The sequence below is a fragment of the Babylonia areolata genome, chromosome 4 (assembly GCF_041734735.1).
Source record: "Babylonia areolata isolate BAREFJ2019XMU chromosome 4, ASM4173473v1, whole genome shotgun sequence".
Lineage (NCBI taxonomy): Eukaryota > Metazoa > Mollusca > Gastropoda > Neogastropoda > Buccinidae > Babylonia > Babylonia areolata.
Genome location: NC_134879.1, coordinates 7,587,556 through 7,606,672, shown reverse-complemented (window position 1 = coordinate 7,606,672; position 19,117 = coordinate 7,587,556). Strand labels below are relative to the sequence as shown.

General features: G+C 39.5%; 1 protein-coding gene across 1 annotated transcript in view; it reads left to right on the top strand.

Annotated features, from left to right (window-relative positions):
* The window catches only part of LOC143280816 (26S proteasome non-ATPase regulatory subunit 8-like), a 55,339-nt gene that overhangs the window by 19,348 nt on the left and 16,874 nt on the right, over nt 1-19,117 (top strand). Inside the window, exons 3-6 of the mRNA XM_076585514.1 lie at nt 2,354-2,456; nt 3,781-3,874; nt 5,717-5,815; nt 10,494-10,567. Coding sequence (XP_076441629.1) covers nt 2,354-2,456; nt 3,781-3,874; nt 5,717-5,815; nt 10,494-10,567 — 370 coding nt within the window. The remainder of the gene's footprint in view (nt 1-2,353; nt 2,457-3,780; nt 3,875-5,716; nt 5,816-10,493; nt 10,568-19,117) is intronic.

Genomic DNA, 19,117 nt, shown 5'->3' with positions numbered 1-19,117 from the left:
TTGAACATGTTGGTTGGGTTACTGTCATAGTGTCGCTCGCTCAACAAAATGTCGGACTGACGCTGTGCTCAAGACATGTGATTGTGGTGAACTAAATCAACCAAGATTGCTTTCTTTAGCTGATGCTTAGAAAGAATTGAAGTGTAATTTCGAAGGAGAAGACAGTGATGAACGTTTATAGGATGATTTGATAGAAAATAAAGGGAGCAATCAAGAGAGTGACCAAGATACGACTATCAGTAAGTGATGCCGGCTGTACAGTTGTAGCAGTCGACAGAAAGTGACCGACTTATTAACAGGACACAGTGTGAGCGATTTTCTTGGCACTCAGCCAGCGCAGTCTGATGAGAACTGGATAAAGTGACAGTGTGAGATGGGTCAAGAGGAGGGGGGTGGAGACTGAGGGGGCGTGGCCTCACATCCATATTATCACTTGGAGAATTCACAATGCATTGTGTATCTATTTAAAAAAAAAAAAAAAATTATTGTGGTTGTTCAAGTATGATTTTGTGTGTGCAGATATCAATTTGTCCAGAAAATATATTTTAGTGCAAATTACCTAACTAATGTTTATAATGAACAGGTTGAAAATGTGACAAAAAACAAAACACTGATTTCAAAACAACAGTATGTCACTAAAAATATATAAAATGGGAAAACATGTGTTTTGTATTCTTTATTCATTTACCTTTCAGAAAATATATACTTTTATGGGTCTTTCTCCAATAACAAAGAGCACAGAATTTTTTGAAAATTTATACCCGTTCTTTGTGGAAAAAAACCCTGGCAAACAGATTTCACTTAAATCTTATTTTCCTGGCAGCGAAAGGGTTAACTTAGCTGACAATTCTGTTGTACTTGGAAATTACCTTTGTTAATGCAAACAACTGGAAGAGAGAGATCAGATAAAGATATTGGTTACTCATTTGTACAATGTTAACTGTGATGTGTATTGATCTGATGTTCCAAAGTTTATTGAGATAGGGCCTTTTATGATGTGTATTGATCTGATGTTCCAAAGTTTATTGAGATAGGGCCTTTTAGAGCTTCTTTTCCACAAGGTACAGAAACGGGTCACAAAACAGAGGCAGGATGTGGAAAATGTCTGGGGAAGGGGCACTAGGCATCAACGTGTGTCAATCCGATCAAATGTTGCCAGTGCTATAAAGATTGCCACCAAATTTGGGGATCCGCTGTGCAACATGACACTGGTCGCAGCATCCTGTGACAGACACGGACGACAACTGGATCATCACGACAGACCAGATTTAGAGGATGACAAAGAATACAGTCATGATTTGACTAACTGACATTGATGTTACAACATCACTTGTAAGAAAACACAAACTTGGCAATCGAACATGGATAATAATAATCTTTGTGACAGACAATGGGTAGACTGCATACACTCTCTTTGAATACGCAAGAGCTAAAAAACAGATTAATGAGAAACGCAATGTTTTCTCTGATTAAACAGCATAAATTAGACCTAATTTGTCTTCAGGAAACGCATATATCTGACAGGGATGCAATGCCATGGGAAAAACAGTGGGGAGGTAAATTAATTTATCATAGCAGAACAGGATAGTAGAGGAGAGGTCCTACTGATAGTGAAACATGTCCATGGAAATTCTGTTTTGGAAAAATGCCTTAGTAGGATTCAAGCCATCTTAAAACTGCAAACAGAGTCTAATTTGTCGGGAGTTACCCAAGAAGAAAATCAAATTTTGAGAGGGATGGGCTCGACCAGATTTGACTTGCCCAAGACACACCACATGAAAGAAAACCATTTGCACAATTGCAGAGACCCAGTCTTTGATACACTGCTGAATGACCTGGAGGAGTCTGGTGAACAGTTCTGTGCGGCATCCCATTTGACTCTTCACAGAGTTAAGGGAGAAGATTTGGGCTAAAGTTTTGCAGACTGGTATGAAGTCAGGATGCTGTTTGTATTAAGTTAAAATTAAAATTTGATTCGCTGTCAATAGTCTCATTTTCTGAGCAGCATCATTAGCTCCCTCATGTTCCTCTGGTTCTTAATATTTCTCTTGTGTCTCTGCCAGCACCATTTGTACAATCAACTTGACAAATTTGTGTGTTCTATGATCTGAATGCTGTCCACAGAGAATTTGCTTATTTTCTCACACCCTTTCAAAAGGGGCTTTGGCCCTGATATTTACATTGAGTAATACTATATTCTCAGTACTCTTACATGATCCCACACTGGATACAACTGTATTCTCAGTTCTCTTACATGATCCCACTCAGACTTCATACCAATCTCGGCAATCTGTATAACTTCAGCAAAAACCTCACAGTAAGTTCTTTTCATTGTGCTCTTATTTATTGTCAGGTGACATTCTTGAGATTGGTGCGCAGTGGGCCATCGCAAAGCAAGATATCCCAGCCTTTGAGCGCTACATGGCTCAGCTGAAGTGCTACTACATGGATTACAAGTGAGATGTGTTCTCTGCTTCTTATGTTCAGTACATGATATATTTGTATTTGACAAGTGGCTTCTTCTTCAGTGTTTACATCAGTATCATTTGAAAGATTTGTTGTTTTTTGTTTGTTTTTCAATATAAATTTATTTTGGTGTCATATACTATACCATGTCAAACTGATGCAAACTAGGCCTTTCAGTTTGCTCTGCTTGGCCAATTTTTTTATTTCAAGATTATAGCACAAACGTTTTTGCTTTTGATTAATATGTTTTTAAAACAACAGTTATTCAGCTGCATTTTTGATTGCTGAGTATTGATAGTCCTTGTGCTTTTCAAATCTCTTAGCTGTAATGTCAGCACTGCTTTTTGCCATAATTATATCTGCATATATATGAAAATAATGTTATATACTTTTATGTGTGGGCTGAGACTGTGAGAGACTGGGCTGTATGGTAAAGTTGTGAACCATAAGGCTATGTCGTGTATGTGTATGGACACTGCACATGAATTCTTTGAAGAGAGTATTGTACAAAATATGCATGCCTTAACTCACTCCAGACAAATAGTTTTCTCCCTTGCTTTCCTGTGCAGATGACCCATTTGTTAGGGTTAGGAAAACAATCACAAAAAATACAGAACACAAAGTAACTGAACGAAACTCCCTGTACTTGACCCGCTGACCCCTCTTCTCACATCTTGTGTACACCCACCCCCCTCCCTCTCTTCATAGCCCTCAGAAGCTGAGTCACTGTCAGTATTTTCTTGCTGTACTGGTAGCTTTCTTTACTGCAGATACTTTATTCAACGTCTCCATCATCCTCGTCAATGTCAAAACGTTCAGTTTGAAGTATTTCAATCACTTCAGCAGCAGTAAAAAGCTGCTTTCATGATCTAGTTTAATCCAAAAATTTCCACTTGTATCGCCTGCGACGCTATTTTCGATATGTATGCAGATTAGCATGTCATGTGGGGTACCAAGGTCAACGGCTGGCCAGCAAGTGTATAGTTACGGAACCTCACAAAGAAACTTTCCATTCGACCCTTGACATGTTCTCAATGCCTGGTGTACCTGCGATTTTTATGCTACCCCATGAGGAAAACGTGGAAAAAATTGTAATTGAAATCACAATAGTGTTCCGTCGTCCGTAATGCTACCTTACGTCAGGGACGCTATAACATTCCATCGTCCGGAGTGAGTTAAACAAAAAACTGAAGGGATGTCTTCTGTATGCCTATGGAAACAGAGTGGAGTAAACATGGATGATGAATTGAAGGGATGTCTTATGTATGCCTATGGAAACAGAGTGGAGTAAACATGGATGATGAATTTGTGCAGAGATGATCTGCCTGAGTCCACCTTCAAGTACCAGTTGTTGGGTCTCAATTTGCTGTGCTTGTTGTCACAGAACCGTCTTGCAGAATTCCACACAGTAAGTCTTGGTAGTAATTGAGAAATATGACCCCAAGAAACAGTATAAGAACAACAGTAACAGCAATAACAATAGGAAGTAAGATGACAGTTAAACAAGGGGCAAAAGTAAGTCAGAAGGAGCTACCATAGTTGTGTTGCTGTTTGTGTTGACCAAGAGCACCATTGAAACAGAAATTTGTATGACATTGTGTGTGTAAGATCTGCTAAATCCAAATGCCTTTTGTAAAAAGAGCCATGTCTTGAGTTGTTTTGTTTTCTGCTTTTTTCACCCAATTTTTTTTTAAGCTGTGGAGAAAATGGCAGCTCCACACAGCACAGCACACCACAAACCCAGCTATTGATTTGCACAGGTACATTTTTTTCATATTGCTCTTTCATCTAAACAAAAATACGATCAATCATCATAGAAACCCTCAACCTTCAAATCAAATTTGTGATATCAGTTGAGTCCAGTCCATATATGCTTCATGTTGGTTCTAAGTTCAGCAGCCATTGTCAGGAGTAAACGCACAGACAACATAAGTAACAGTGTGTGAGAAAGTGTTGGAAGTCCTCCTGATTTTTATCAAAAACGCTTCCTTTGTCATCGGGATTGGTTTCTTGTCTTTTACCAACACAAATCTTAGAGAAAACTGATAGAGGGAAAAGGAAAATAGAGGGGGGGATGACAATAACAACAATCACGAAAATGATGGTGACGTTAGTGAAGACGGTGAGCTTGATGGCACAGTACTGGTTTTAAAAATGTGTGCATATATGTTTATGTTAGTGAGTGAGTGAGTGAGTGAGAGGGTGAGTATGTGTGTATCACTGTATGTGTGTGTGTGTGTGTGTGTGTGTGAATGTATGTGTGTGTATGTGCATGCGTTTGCTTAGTTGGCTGGTTGACCTGTTATTCTTTTACTCTGTTTTTAAAATAATATTTTCATGTTCTGATTGTCTTCTATGAAACAGAGAATCTATTTACAGTGCAATCTTGCAAAGTTGCATGCGAAAGGATGCTAACACAAACAGATGATTATGAACAAACACAAATGAAGAACATTATAAATAAAGGGACAGAAAAGGTAGCATCACAACAAACATCAAGACTATTTGGTCCAGTTTTCATGCTCCTTATGTGAGGGTAAAGCATTGTGAAGCACCTTTTTCTGTCACATGTAATATATACATGTACATGTAGAAATTTGAATCATTTTGATGTTATTCCCAACATCCCTCAGGAAAGATTCAGTTCAACTTCAAGTCTTGGTATATTGTATTTCTATTTGAGTTACATGTTGCCTTGATTTCGTTGTTGCTATTGATTCTGATGTTGAATTTGAGGTCTATGCATTACAGTGATCCATCTTATGTGAAATAGAATAAATAGGTGTGTTTCAGTGTCATTACTGTTGATGTCTTCGCTAATGCCACTGTCCTTATCATGATCATCGTTATTGTTGCTCCCTTCTTTCTCTCTCTCTCTCATTTTTCTCTTATATCGGGAAAAGACAAGGAACCAACTCTGATGATGATAAAGGAAATATTTTTGTTGAAAATACGGGGGACTTCCCACGCTTTCTCACACATTGAGAAATTGAGAAAAAGTGTGGAAGAGGAACGACCACACTTTCTTGCATTCCCATTTCTCTCAGAGTGGTGGCGCCCCTCACAATTTCTCTGAAACTCGAAGTGAGAGAAATTATGTGATTGCGAGAAACCGTGGGCTTACAGGGTATCTGGGATGTTTTGCCTGCGCTCAGAGAGAAGATGTGTACTGTAATTTAATGACTGGTCTATACCAACAGCTAGAGTGAAGTGACCAGGAGCTGACCAGCCAGTATTGTGTGCATTTCAGGAACTGGAGCTGCTGCCAGTGAAAGAACTTCAGAGCAATATCTACATCAAGCACCCAGTGTCCATGGAACAGTATCTCATGGAAGGCAGCTACAACAAGGTACATTGCTGGTGATGGTAACGATGATGAAAACAAAGTGGATGCTTAGTGATAAATGTTCTGTATTCTTTTACTTTTTGTCAGAACAAGATTTCTTTGTGTGAAATTAGGCTGCTTCTCCCAAGGAGAGCATGTTACCATCATGCAGCACCATCCTTTTTTTCCTGATTGCAGGTGTATTTGTTCTACTGTCAGAGTGCATTTTTCTTCATAATTTTTCCAGGGACAACCCATTTGTTGCTATGGGTTCTTTTTCAAGTGCTGAGTGCATGCTGAACACCGTATCTAGGTTTACTGTCTCATCCGAATGATGACAGACAGAACTCCCCCTTGCTCCTCACACAAGAAAAGGTTAAAGCATTCTTGTGCTGCCTATTACTTTTTCCTCAGTATGTTGGCCAAACTGCAGCATAATTGATTTTTTACTAAGCTTGGGAATTGTTAACATTTTGTTAACATTTTTTTTAATCTTTTTTTTTTTTCTGAGTCAACGGCCATGGTGAAGACATTAGAAACATTGTCTGAAGACTGGGGGACACAGATTCAAGTTCCAATATCACCATATGGGATATTTTGGTTTATGGCCAGCTCCAGCCTGATCAGAGATCAGGCATGAGATTTTTCCGACTATAGTCGGATTTCTGACCGAAATTGGCTCCAGAGGCCATTTTTGAGATTCGTGTAAATCCGTTGAGAAAATCAGAGGGGTGGATGGGGGGTTGAGGTTTTTTTCCGACCCACGAAGGTTGTTCGAAGGTTGTCCGACCGATCGACAAGACAGACCCACAGCGTTTGCTAAAATACCCCATGTTTGGATAAGCGAACCAATTGAGAATAAGTGTTCCGTTGCTCCTCTGTCATCATTCAGCTTATCCGTATTCGGTCGGGATTACAAAACTCGCTCGCGGGCTTCACGACTTGCAAAGATACCTGATTTCGTCGATCGTCTTCAGTCACTGACAAAATGAGAAAACTCACAAAGGATTACAGGATTTTTGCAGCAGAGATCGATAGAGGAGTGAATAATAAGTGGAACTGGGTCTGGCAAGATGAGATCGTGAAAACAGAAGTGAAGAATAAAATAATAACTTTACGGGTAGGCAACGCCATTCACAAAATTGACACTGCAAGCAAGGCCAAGTGCGATTGGTGTCAGATTGTATGGGTGCAACTCTTCAGTCTGGGCACGGAGATCTGTTTTCACATTTCCATTAAAAATGGAGCATCCGTTCTCTAGAAGAAAAAAGAAAGAAAGAAAAAGCCGATGGGCCGTTCTATATCGTTTACCAATGATCTGTCAAAAATGAAAACGGAATGCTCTTTCAAAAGTGTCATTTGTTGACCCCTTGAGAGCCGATCCAGTGACTTGTCAGAGCACCAAAATCGAAGTCCGAAAGTTTCCTAACGGTCAGTTGAAGTTGTCAAAATGCCGATGACAAAAGGCGATCCCTACATGGCATGCATTGATATCACTGTGAAAAGCATGCATGTGCGCACATGCACACACGTTGTTGATCACACACACACACACGCACACACACACACACACACACACACACACACACACAAACTTGTGCGCACGCACAGATACTTCAGTGTCCGCGCACGGATTGTGTCCGCGATCCCCATCCCTGTCAAGCCACAAGGGCCATGGGTACATCTGCTTGAACCTCTGTTCATTCAGCAAAAGCTGCCAACTTTGCCACTGTATGCACAAATAACATTGTTGCGATTCAGTGAAACTGAAACAGAAACTTTGTACCAACTTATTGACCTCAGTGCCTTTTCTGACACAGCCAAGGCTTCTGTACAGACAATTCATGGCAAGAGTCAGTGTATTTAGATTTGAGACATATAGCCGGCCAGATTACCAAAGTTACACACGCACACACAGAGTTGAAGTGAATGCGCGCGCGCACACACACACACACACACACACACACACACACACGCTTTGAAAAAAACCCACATGAATGCATTCACATATACACATACTCTGTTTTTTGGGTTTTTTTATCTCTCTCTCCTTCACACTTGCACATGTGCACACATAATATTATGAGCGCTCAACACAGTCACACACAGCTTAATAATACGCACATGCGTGCGCACACTCACACACACACTCTCTCTTTCAAGCACACACACACACGGAGATTGAAAACACACACACACACACACACACACACACACACACACACACACACACACACACACAATTGTATTTAAAGCAATGCACATATATGCACACATACAGGCTTGCACTTTTTCCTCCCACCTTCTCCCCTCTCTTTGTCCCTCTGTCCCTCTTTCTGTCTGTCTGTCTCTCTTTCTTGCATATATACACACAGAATTGTATTGAAAACACACGCACACACGCAGAGAAAGAGATCTATTGAATTTGAAAGTAGTGCATACACATGCACAAATACAACTTGCATTCTTTCCTCCTGTCATCTCCCCTCTCTTTCTGTCTGCCTCCCTCTCTCTCTTGTTTACACACAGTTGAATTAAAACCACACATACACACGTTGTGCACACTCACACTCGCTTGCTGCCTCTCTCTCTCTCTTTCTTTCTCCCCTGAACACACACACACACACACACACACACACACACAGAGTCCATGCTGGGGCACTCTCAGAGGATCCGCTATTTTCAGCAGAAGAGCAGTTGATTTCATAGAGAAAAAAGTCACTCCCCAAACCCCCCCACCTGTCCTGCAGACTTCACTTCATGATTTGCTGAGGTACCCCTCCCCTCTCTCTTGAGTCTCCCACCAGTGCTGAGGGAAAGGGGTGTAGGAGGAGGGTGGGGGGTATGAAACCACTGGCAATTTTGGCATTGAGCCAAGACACTGACCACTAGCTCTAGCTGAGAATCCTTGACTGCTGAAAATGATATAACCAGTCACAGATCCACCCCCTCCTCCCTCCAGTCATTCCTCTTCCCCCTTTCTTTCCTCAGCCAACACACATGCATGTCAGTGGAACAGAGACTACAGCTGAAGAGACCAGACGGTCAGTTATATTGGTACAGTGCAAACTTGTGTGCTAAGAGCATTTTCCTTGAAAACACACACACACACACACACACACACACTCACTCACTCACTCACTCACACAAAGAGTTTAACACACAGAGAGTTGTATTTAAAGCAGTGTACATACATGAACTTTAACTCTTTCCTCCCATGTCCAGCTGACCCCAATTCTCAATCTCTTTGTCTGTCTCTCTTTCTCACATACACACAGAGAGTTGCATTGAAACCACACACACACACACACACACACACACACACACACACACACACACACACACACACACACGACACTATTTTGAAAATCATGCCCCCAAGGCCGACTTTACAGGTTTGGAAGCAAAAACACTTCAGTTTAGGAAGAATTGGACTAATTTTTTGTCTTCTGTGGGTTGGAATACCTCAGCAGCATTGGTGGCCCGCAAGTGCAGAATTTATGGTTTGAAATTGAGAAAAACCTTCAGCTTCAGGGGGCTTCGCCCCCAGACCCCCACCAGGGGCATTGCCCCATGGACCCCCACTTGGGGCCTTCTGCGGTCCTCAGGTCCCCCACCTTTCAGACTCAGTCACAATTTCCCAGTCTCATGCCTGTTTAAAGAGCAAAAATTACCGGTAAGTTTGCTTGTCATACATGTCATGTTGCAGTTCATTCAAATTCATGAAATTTGTGTTCGAAAATTTAGTGCATTTTCAGTTGAAGACTTTTGGATGTGATTTTGTGTATGGAGTTTTTAATTTTGTTATATTTTACTCATGTAATGTGCCTTGAGCATTACTGTATTTTAATGAAAGGCGCAATATAAATAAGCTATTATTATTATTATTAAATGGTCATAACCGTATTTGTGACAACTCTGATGTCATACTTCAACATATGTGCAGATTAAAGGTTTGTTTATTCATTGAAATAGATTTTATTGAGAAATATGCATCACATGCTGTGCAACATGATCACAAATACTGATGAAATTCGGTCACGTCAACCAATGTCTACTACCCGCATATAAGGACATACCAACACCAAGAATCAGACAGTGTTTGATAAATTAGATGACACACTTAAAGTTATCGTTCACTGGAATCATGTGCACAAAAAATGACAGCAAACTAAAATCCTTGTGTACAGATAGGATGGCATGAAAATCAAATAATACACCTAAACACCCTTTCCTTCCCTCTTCCATCCCAGTTGAATCTATGTTAGGGATGGTGTTGACCCGCTCACTGAACTCTGGAACTAAATAGCTGCACTGGTAGTGAAGTGGCACGGCCATGAGACATATATTGTTATCAGCTATGGGCTTTGTCGGTGGTGTCCTGCACTTGTTGAATCAGGACAGGCACTTCTAAATGCCAGTGAAGAGCCTCAGTAGCAGTGCAGGGTCTTCTGTGGTGTGTGGCCTGATGACAACCTAACATTGCTATCTCCTTGTGGACTCCTGGGACTGCTGGCTCTAGGACTGTGGCAGACGAGCCTTGTTGTGGTTCTTCTGAATACCAGCATTTATTTATTCTATATTTACTACAAAACCATCTTTCAAAGACGCTTGAATTTACAGTGTTAAGTGTACATTACAGTTTTCAACCAAAGATAATGGTGAATGTTAGACTGGGAAGTAATGATCATTTTCTTTGTAGGTGTTTCTTGCAAGAGGCAATGTCCCAGCAGACAACTACAATTTCTTCATTGATATTCTGCTGAACACCATCAGGTCAGTATTACTTTGTGTGTGTCAGTTGTTAGTTTTTGGTCTTACCTGTGTTGCTCGCTTTGTTAAAATGTGATAAGTATATATTATACTTTTCTTTAAAATTTCTTTAAAAAAATCTTGTATAATTCCTGCTAAAGTGACTGTCAGAACTATATACAGGACTGCATGTTTTGTTTCCTGTGTCATTCATTTCCTGTGTTGTTCAATCAGGCGTCAGTCATGCATTAAATATTAGAGTGGATTTTTCTTTTCAGAATTTTACCAGTCAACTGGTTGCCTGTTTCTGATCGAATAGACTATAAGCTATCCACTCTGACCTTTTCTGCAGTCAACGGATCTGGCCCCAAGTATCTTTCTGAACTCATCCATATCTATACCCCGTCTCGCCAGCTCCGTTCTTCCTCTGATACTCGACTTCTCAGGATACCTCACGTTAGAAGTAAGACCTATGGACACAGATCTTTTTCTTTTCAATCGCCAAAGACGTGGAACAAGCTCCCTGATAACCTCCGTCATTCTGATTCCCTCGCATCTTTTAAATCTCATCTCAAAACTCACCTTTTCCCTCAGCAATAAGTTCAATTGTGGCAGGTCCACTTCCTTTGCGTTAGCTGTGCTTTGCTTGACTATGTGTGTATACATATGTATGTGTACATAATTACATGCATATATATGAATGTGTATTGTGTGTTTATGTAAGTTTGTGCCTGCCTATGTGTGCGTATGTGTTAGGGTAGCTGTTAGATACACATGTATGTTAAAATGTATGTATGCAGCGTGTGTGTGTGTGTGTAGTCACATTTTGGTGTGTGTATGTAACATAGATATGATGTATTATGTTAACAAAAGCGTTTTTGTAAAGCACCAAGAGCAGATTTCTGGATAGTGTGCTATATAAGTATCCATTATTATTATTATTATTATTAACTTTTTTATTGCTGTGGAATCTTTACATTTGAAAAGTGCATGCTACTTATAGGACCTTGATTTATCATTTTTTTTCCAAATGACTGGTGGCCATACCACTGCTTATTGATAATATTAGTCCAGTTGGTAGAAAGAATGGGGTAAACTTAAAGGTACACTAACAAAATGATAGAGATATGACACAGTATATATAGCAGTAAATATGTCTACCAAAATCAGCTGATGAAGGTTTTGAAAATGCAGTACTTTCATCAGGTTGCAAGTCTGATGCAGTGTGATCACCGCAGTGGTTTTGCTTCAACCGTTTTGATTTGGTTGCATGAGAGCTGACATCAATCATGGCAGACAAACTTCTCAAGCCATCATGCTTGTTTTCATTTGGAGCAGTTTTCATTAGAATACTTGTTAAGTGTAAAATGCATCATATTTAATAGCTATAGTTTTGTATCAGCCTTGATAATAACCATTCAGAAGTCAATAATTGTGCAGTGCTTTTGTGTATTGATATCGATAAGCATAAATCATCCAAAAGCTACCAAGTATGGCATTTGGAATGCATCAAAATATGATTTGATTTCTCATGTCCTTTCTTTCTTCTCATTGTTGTTTTGTTATCATCATCTTGATAATAATTATTGTTGTTTTTGATATTGTTTTCTTTCAAATATATATATAATTATATTGTAATTAGATTATTTAGATCTTGGAGTTGGAGCTAAATATGATGTTTTGAAAAAACCAAAACACATCTTTGTCACAGCGAGAACGTTTTTATGAAGACAAGATCTTTAGCTCTCAGATCTAAATAATGTATATGTATCGACCTGTGTAACATATATATATGTGTGTGTGTGTGCGTGACGCAGCATGCGAAAATCCGGCTAAAGTTGCATCCAGCGATTCTTAGCTGTACACAATAACAAGTGGTTGGGGTCAGAATTATAAAGATAGGGATTTTTATAGATATCGCATCTTCGAAGTCTTATCTTTGCTGTTGGTAAGTATCTTTGCACAAAACACCCTGGAACTGTAGTATTTTCAATGTTTTCATGTGCATGCCTGTCAAATACATGTAGAAAAATACTGCACTCTTTTGCCCTATTTCAGTTGCATGCTGAAAGCAACAAAGACAGGGAAATTCTGGAATTCCGGTCTGCGAAGTAATAAATGGAAATAAGCAGTGAACAGGCATTAACCATCTCCCCCATACCTTCTGAATCAAGACAGCAAATGAATGTAGTCTGTTTTCAACGGTTTTACAGGCTACCCTCTGTAAGTTGCGACTTTAGCTGGGTCCTATCGATCCTTTGAATTTAGCCGGGTTTCCGACTCAAAGATTGAAAAAAATTAATTGGCCAGACTAAGTTAGGTCTTTTCACTGTTAGCCGCGCGAAATTTGGCCAAACAGAGCAAACCATAGGCCTAGTTTGCATCAGTTTGACATGGTAAGTATATGTAACACCAAACATGGAGTATAATACAAACTCCTCCTTTTTATTGAAAGTTCAGGCTTTCTGTAGAATGTTTTAATGGATGTTGTTTCATTCTTTGGTGTGTGTGACTCTCAAAAATTTATTGAAGTAACTATGTGTTCATAAAATCGACACAACGTGAAGGGAACAAATATGGTGTCTTTGAAAACATCATCTGCTAAGCGGCTCGCAACATTTCTCAACGAATCCCAACAGTTAGGTTGTGAAGTGAAAGCATGACCTGCTGCACACATGAACTGCTACTCTATCTGAATATGAGTCATTATTTGGTATTGGTCACTGTTGGGGGTACCCCCACTTCATATGTGTTTTCTCTTGAAATTAAGGCTTTTGAAAAATTTTAAATAAAATGTTTCCAATGACATTAAAGAAATGCCAGGATCAAGAAAAACATGCATGAACATCTAGATTTTAAGCAATGTTGCTCAAATGACGAAAATTGGTAAAAAAAAAAAAAAAAGAAAAAAAAGAAAGGCAACTGAAAACGGGACTGGCAAACGTGGTCTCCATCACCAGCTTGATACAAAGCTTGAGTTAAGTTTAAACAAGAAATTTTATTATCTACCATAAGAAAACTTATTTCTAAACATTATCCTGCACAAGTGCATCATGTTTTATATTTTTGTTCTTACTGTTGGACACAAAATCGAAGCCATAACTGCGTTACGTGTAGCGTCACAAAATCTGACGAACAACTCCAGTCTTCTGCATTGCTTGGAGATTCGATCAGCTGAAGATGGCGTGGTTAGTGTATGTAATCCATCAAAATAATGGATATAAGAGCATGAAATTGTCTAAAATAGCTCAAATGTTTAACAAATGTGGTGTTTAAATTTTTGTGTCACAAGCGTAACGCAGGTAACATTTAAAATTTGAAAAGCCAGAAATCAGAAACAAAAGTTACAAAAAGTGACCAGCCCATTCCAATCACAGCACCAGACTGGTTGCTGCATGCTTGCATCTGCCATTAGGACACCAGGCCACATCACAGAAATTGTAAAGATCTGTAGCAAGACTTATGGCTGTGAATAAGGTGGGGTTATTGGGCGTTCAAAAATTCATCACTCTCACGAGACATCAAAGGGCAATGGAAGAGGTGATGAGAGTTTGGGGGTAGGGGTGGGGGATGGTTTCTCGAGATGAAAATCCCACTTGCATGTCATCGGATGTGTGGTTGCAAGAGTCACAAAGTACATAATGTGCACTTTGTGAAACTAAATAAACAATTTTGATAGTTTCAGCTTGACTGAAAATCTAAAACATCAAGCTGGTATCACAAAGTTGCCAAAAAACCCTTCTCGACTATAGTTGGGTTGTCTCTTTCCAACTGGGCAATGTTTAGTCTTCGTGACAGTCCCTGCCATATGAACACAAGGATGTGCACTTTAAGTTGGTCTTGCAGCATTTGCACCTTTCTCAGCACACCACTGTGCAGGAGCAGTGAATCAGTTTACATCAAGTGTCTTGAGCTTTTGTAGAATGGTCCGCAAAGGTCGCCACGTCTTTCGCTCACCTTTTTGCAGTCCCCATCGTTCTAACTCCAGATGTAAGCACTCTCCCGGATAAACTGCTCTTTTTGTGTGTCGTTCAAGAGTTGCTGATGTGGGTGGAGTACTTTCCAGTGTTTTTTCCTTAGCGAGGAGAGGCTGTCTGACCATACTGATGACACGCAGATTGTTCAGAGAATCAAACAACAGTGCAACAAACTGCACAACGATGTACTCAGGGACTTAGTCTGGTAATCCATCATCATCAGGAAAGCATCAGTAGTTTGTTTTCACGGTCCATGTGTTCCATGCTTTTCTTTTGTTTCTGCCAACAAGCAAAGCCATGGTTTTTGCGTGATTCCTGCTTAAAAAAAAATTTTTTTAAAAATAAAAAAAAGTGACAAAGGAAGGGATGGGGGAGTTAACAGTACTGATATGAATCTGATACATATATTTTTTATCACCATACGATACTAGTGTTTTTTGAACCCAAGTTGTTTGCTGCAAACGAAACGATTCAATCTTCAACAGCTCACATCCATCTTTATTTCATTGGTTTAAGATCATTATTTAGATATGTCAAAGTTTCACACTTCCTCTGTGTTTGTTGTGACTTTCTGGTTTTACTAACGTGTAACAAAAATGCCAAAAGCAAATTCTGGTGAAATATTTTCGGCAGACTGTCCAGGCATGTCCATTTCTTTCGATGATTTGTGATTGGCGGATCAAATGCGCATTTCCACTCCGAACAACACAAGATTTTCTTGCGTTCAGGAGTGTGTGGATTTGCCCATGGGCCTGTGTGTGTGTGTATGTATGTGTGTGTGTGTGTGCACGCGTGCATGCATTTGTGCGCACCCTCACCATGTTTTTCACACTTACAGGGAAAACACATGCGCACGCAAACACACACACACACACTTTAACATCACTCAGATACACAAACATATACACACAAACGCTCATAAACCGCAAACATACACATGGGCACACGGGTACACACGCGCACATACGCACACGTACACATGTGAGCATGCACAAAACACACAAATGCACACTCATATATACATGTGTGTGTACACATGCACATACGCATGCACGCACGCACTCTCGCTTCCTCAACCACTTTCACACACGATCTCCATCCATGTCAAGACGCTGGAGCTGTTGGTAATGCTGCATACAAACGACATGATCATCACTTCAGTTGTAACACTCAGTGGATTTGCACTTCCAGGCCATAGAGATTGATGATTTAAGTTTATGTTCCAGGCTGATTTTACATCAGTTGATTGTGTGGCAGTACATATGACTGCAGTTCCTAAAGGTATAGTTTCATCTGGGTCTAAGCCGAAGTTCCAAAGATTCATGCATCAGCTTAGGTCTAGGCGTGAAATATTTGAACATTCACTGTTGCCATCGCCATAGGCTCTCTTGTAGCTTTATAATCTGTATTGCATGAGTCACTCCTCCACTTGCCATTCTTGTCTTTGAGTACTGAGAGAAAATAAGAATTTTCCTGTGCCTTTGTCATCAAAATCTAAAATTCACTTAATTCTGAATCGTCTGACACCACATATGTTCAGGAAAATTCTTGTTTTAAAGTTACAGGCAGACAAATAGTGGGTTTTTCCATGTGGCTGAATAATCTGTATTGCATGACATCACTCCTCCACTTGCCATACTAGTCTTCCTTTGAGTAATGCAGAGAGAAAATACAAATTTTCATGTGCCTCTTTCATATGGAAATTTAAAGTTTATTCAGTTCTGAATCTTTTGACACCACATAGGTATTCAGGATAATTCTTGTTTTTTAAGTCATAGGCACACAAATATGCCTTTTTTTATGAGCTTATTTCTTGATTTCTACTCATCGGGCACACAAACTTAGAAAAAAACCATAGGAAAAAAAAAAGCAAAACTATGACTGATAGATGCATTCTGTTTTTCGTTGTTTTGTTTTTTTCATTTTAATCTGTGATTTTTAAACTTGTAGACGGTATACAGATATAAAAAATGATAAATTGCGACTTTAGCCCAGTTTTTGCATGCTGCGTCTCACACACACACACACACACACACACACACATATATATATATGTGTGTGTGTATGTGTGTGTGTGTGTGTGTATCTTGGTGAGCCAAAAAAACTCAAAAGAACACCCAACTCACTCCTGTGTTCATTCAGAAAAAAGCTATGGATCATTGCACACATTTATCATTTAAAGCAGCAAAAAAAGAGACCAGTGTAGACAATCTATGAAAATCTATTAACATATCATAGAAGGTATTTCCAGTTTCTTTTTAGGAAGAATCACTTGCAGCTGTTGAGCCAACACTGTTTAGTTGGGCCATTTTGCTCTGCTAAAAATATTTCACTGACATGGAGCCCCTTATACCATGCATGGTGCAGCTGCACCACACAGTCACAGAGCGTGATGCCAAGCAGGCCTCTTGTCTGTGCTCCACACACATGCAGATCCACTGTGGCTAAGATTTTAAAGGGGGTGGGGGGAACATTTGTTCAATAGATCAAAAGATTGAAGAACTGGTACGCCACCCATTCCCCCACTCCCCCAAAATTCCCCCCCCCCCCCCCCCCCCCCCCCCAACCTGTGTTTTCGGTTTCATACTCGTAGTTTTTAAATCAGCAGGAATCACTTGTGGGCTACAAAGGCTTCGCCCCTTGTTCAATATCTGGAACCAGTCTCCTGAATTTTTTCAAATGAGATGCAACATGACAAGGTTTTTTGCAAAATATGATTCAGGTTTTTATTATGATTATTATGAACATTTATGCCCAATCTTGAAAATAAGTCCTTGGCATTTACAAATAGAAAAACAAAAGAGGCAAAGCCTTCAAGACTCACTTGTGCTTCGCACTTTATCCAGTAAAGGAATCATGAGGAGGGATAAAAAGAGATTTAAAAAAAATTGTTGAAAAGTGATTAAATATGATATATGAAATAAGCTTGGGAGGGGGGGAAAAAAAAGGCATGTGAGCGGGATCGAACCATGCATGTTCAGTTCTGAAGCCACTGCTATGGCGCATCTGAGATCATTTGACTAAATTATTCTTCCTGTGATAAATAGATCTGATTGTAGTGGACATAATAACACCATTTGAATCATTTTTTGTGTGTTTTATTGTACCTCGATTATTCTTTTATTTCGGTGGTAAAGGAGACGTTGCCTAGCTTCAAGCACATCGCAACACATGGTAGATCCCTAGATCTGCATGAACCAGTCTACAGCGGGCTGAAAGAAACGATCGGTTCAATTTTTCTTTTATGATCATTCCAGTTAATTCAGTGTCCACTTTACAATATTTATATGCAGTAAATACATCGATGGTGTAGTTAGTATTACTGTATGTGTTCTGTCCAGAATTTGTATTTCTTTCCTTTTAATTGATAACAAGAAAAACCAGGTCATGTCATCTTCAGACACAACCCACTTTCTAGAAAATCAGTGGATAGCGGTTTTTAGAATTTTCAGATTTCGGAACGAATCTCAACGAAATAAATCGTTACTGATTCGGAAGTATGGCTTACTTCGGGAGACTTACAACCTGTTATTGGTATGACTGTGAAGATTTTTTTTTTCATACTATGTTTAAGCCAAATGTATTTCCTGAGAAACTGGCAATGTTTAAGTTTACCATGGACTCACAGACACACACACACACACACACACACACACACACACACACACACACAAAGAGACAACTGAACACCGGTTTATAACATACAATCACTTGGTTTACACAAGTGAGTCAAAAGCACGTAAATATCAAAAAGGAAAAAAATAAACACAAGATACAAAACATTATTTGATTATTCAATTGGAGTGAGGGTATGTATGGATGAATGAGCTCAGAAAGACACTGTGGACCAGTAGCCTCAATGGAATTAAAACAAAGAGAGACGACTTTGTAAATAATTCTTTCTTGTACTGGGAGCCAGTGTAAAGCATGAAGGAGAGGAGAGACGTGATCAAATTTAGAGGAACAAAAGACAAGACAATATTGTCTATAATACATAATTAAATCATCATAAAACAATTATGGAGAGGCATACATATTTCAAATTTTTACATTATGCAGCCATGGTCTTAGTCAGCATGTTACAACAGAAATAGTTCATGTACCAATTAGTGCATTTTGTCACAGGCTGACTACACTATCAAGGTCCAGTGGAGGACAAGAAAATTCTGGGAAACATGGGATTTGATCCTGTACCCTCAGATTCTCTTGCTTCCTGTGTACACATTACTAGTGGGCCAATACTCCACGCATGATGAAGATACCCTTTGGACTGCCTGTTTTACCACTTCAGACTGAATTTGTTGTTTTGTTAATGATGATTTCTTCTCCATTTTTCCCCCATTTTTTCTTCTTTTTTTTTTGTCTTTAATCATTGAGATACATCAAAATCATCTGCATTCAGCTAAGGCAAACAACTATTTTGACCAATAGTTCTGTACAGCTTACCATTTGCAAACGCTGCTTAGCTTAGAAACTGGCCCATGTATAACTGAAAGTAAACCTGTTTGCTCTGTCAGCTTATTCAAAGTGCCAGCCAGTGATGAATCCAGATAGAAATGGTTTGTCTCTGCATCTGGCATAGTTTTATTTCTTTACA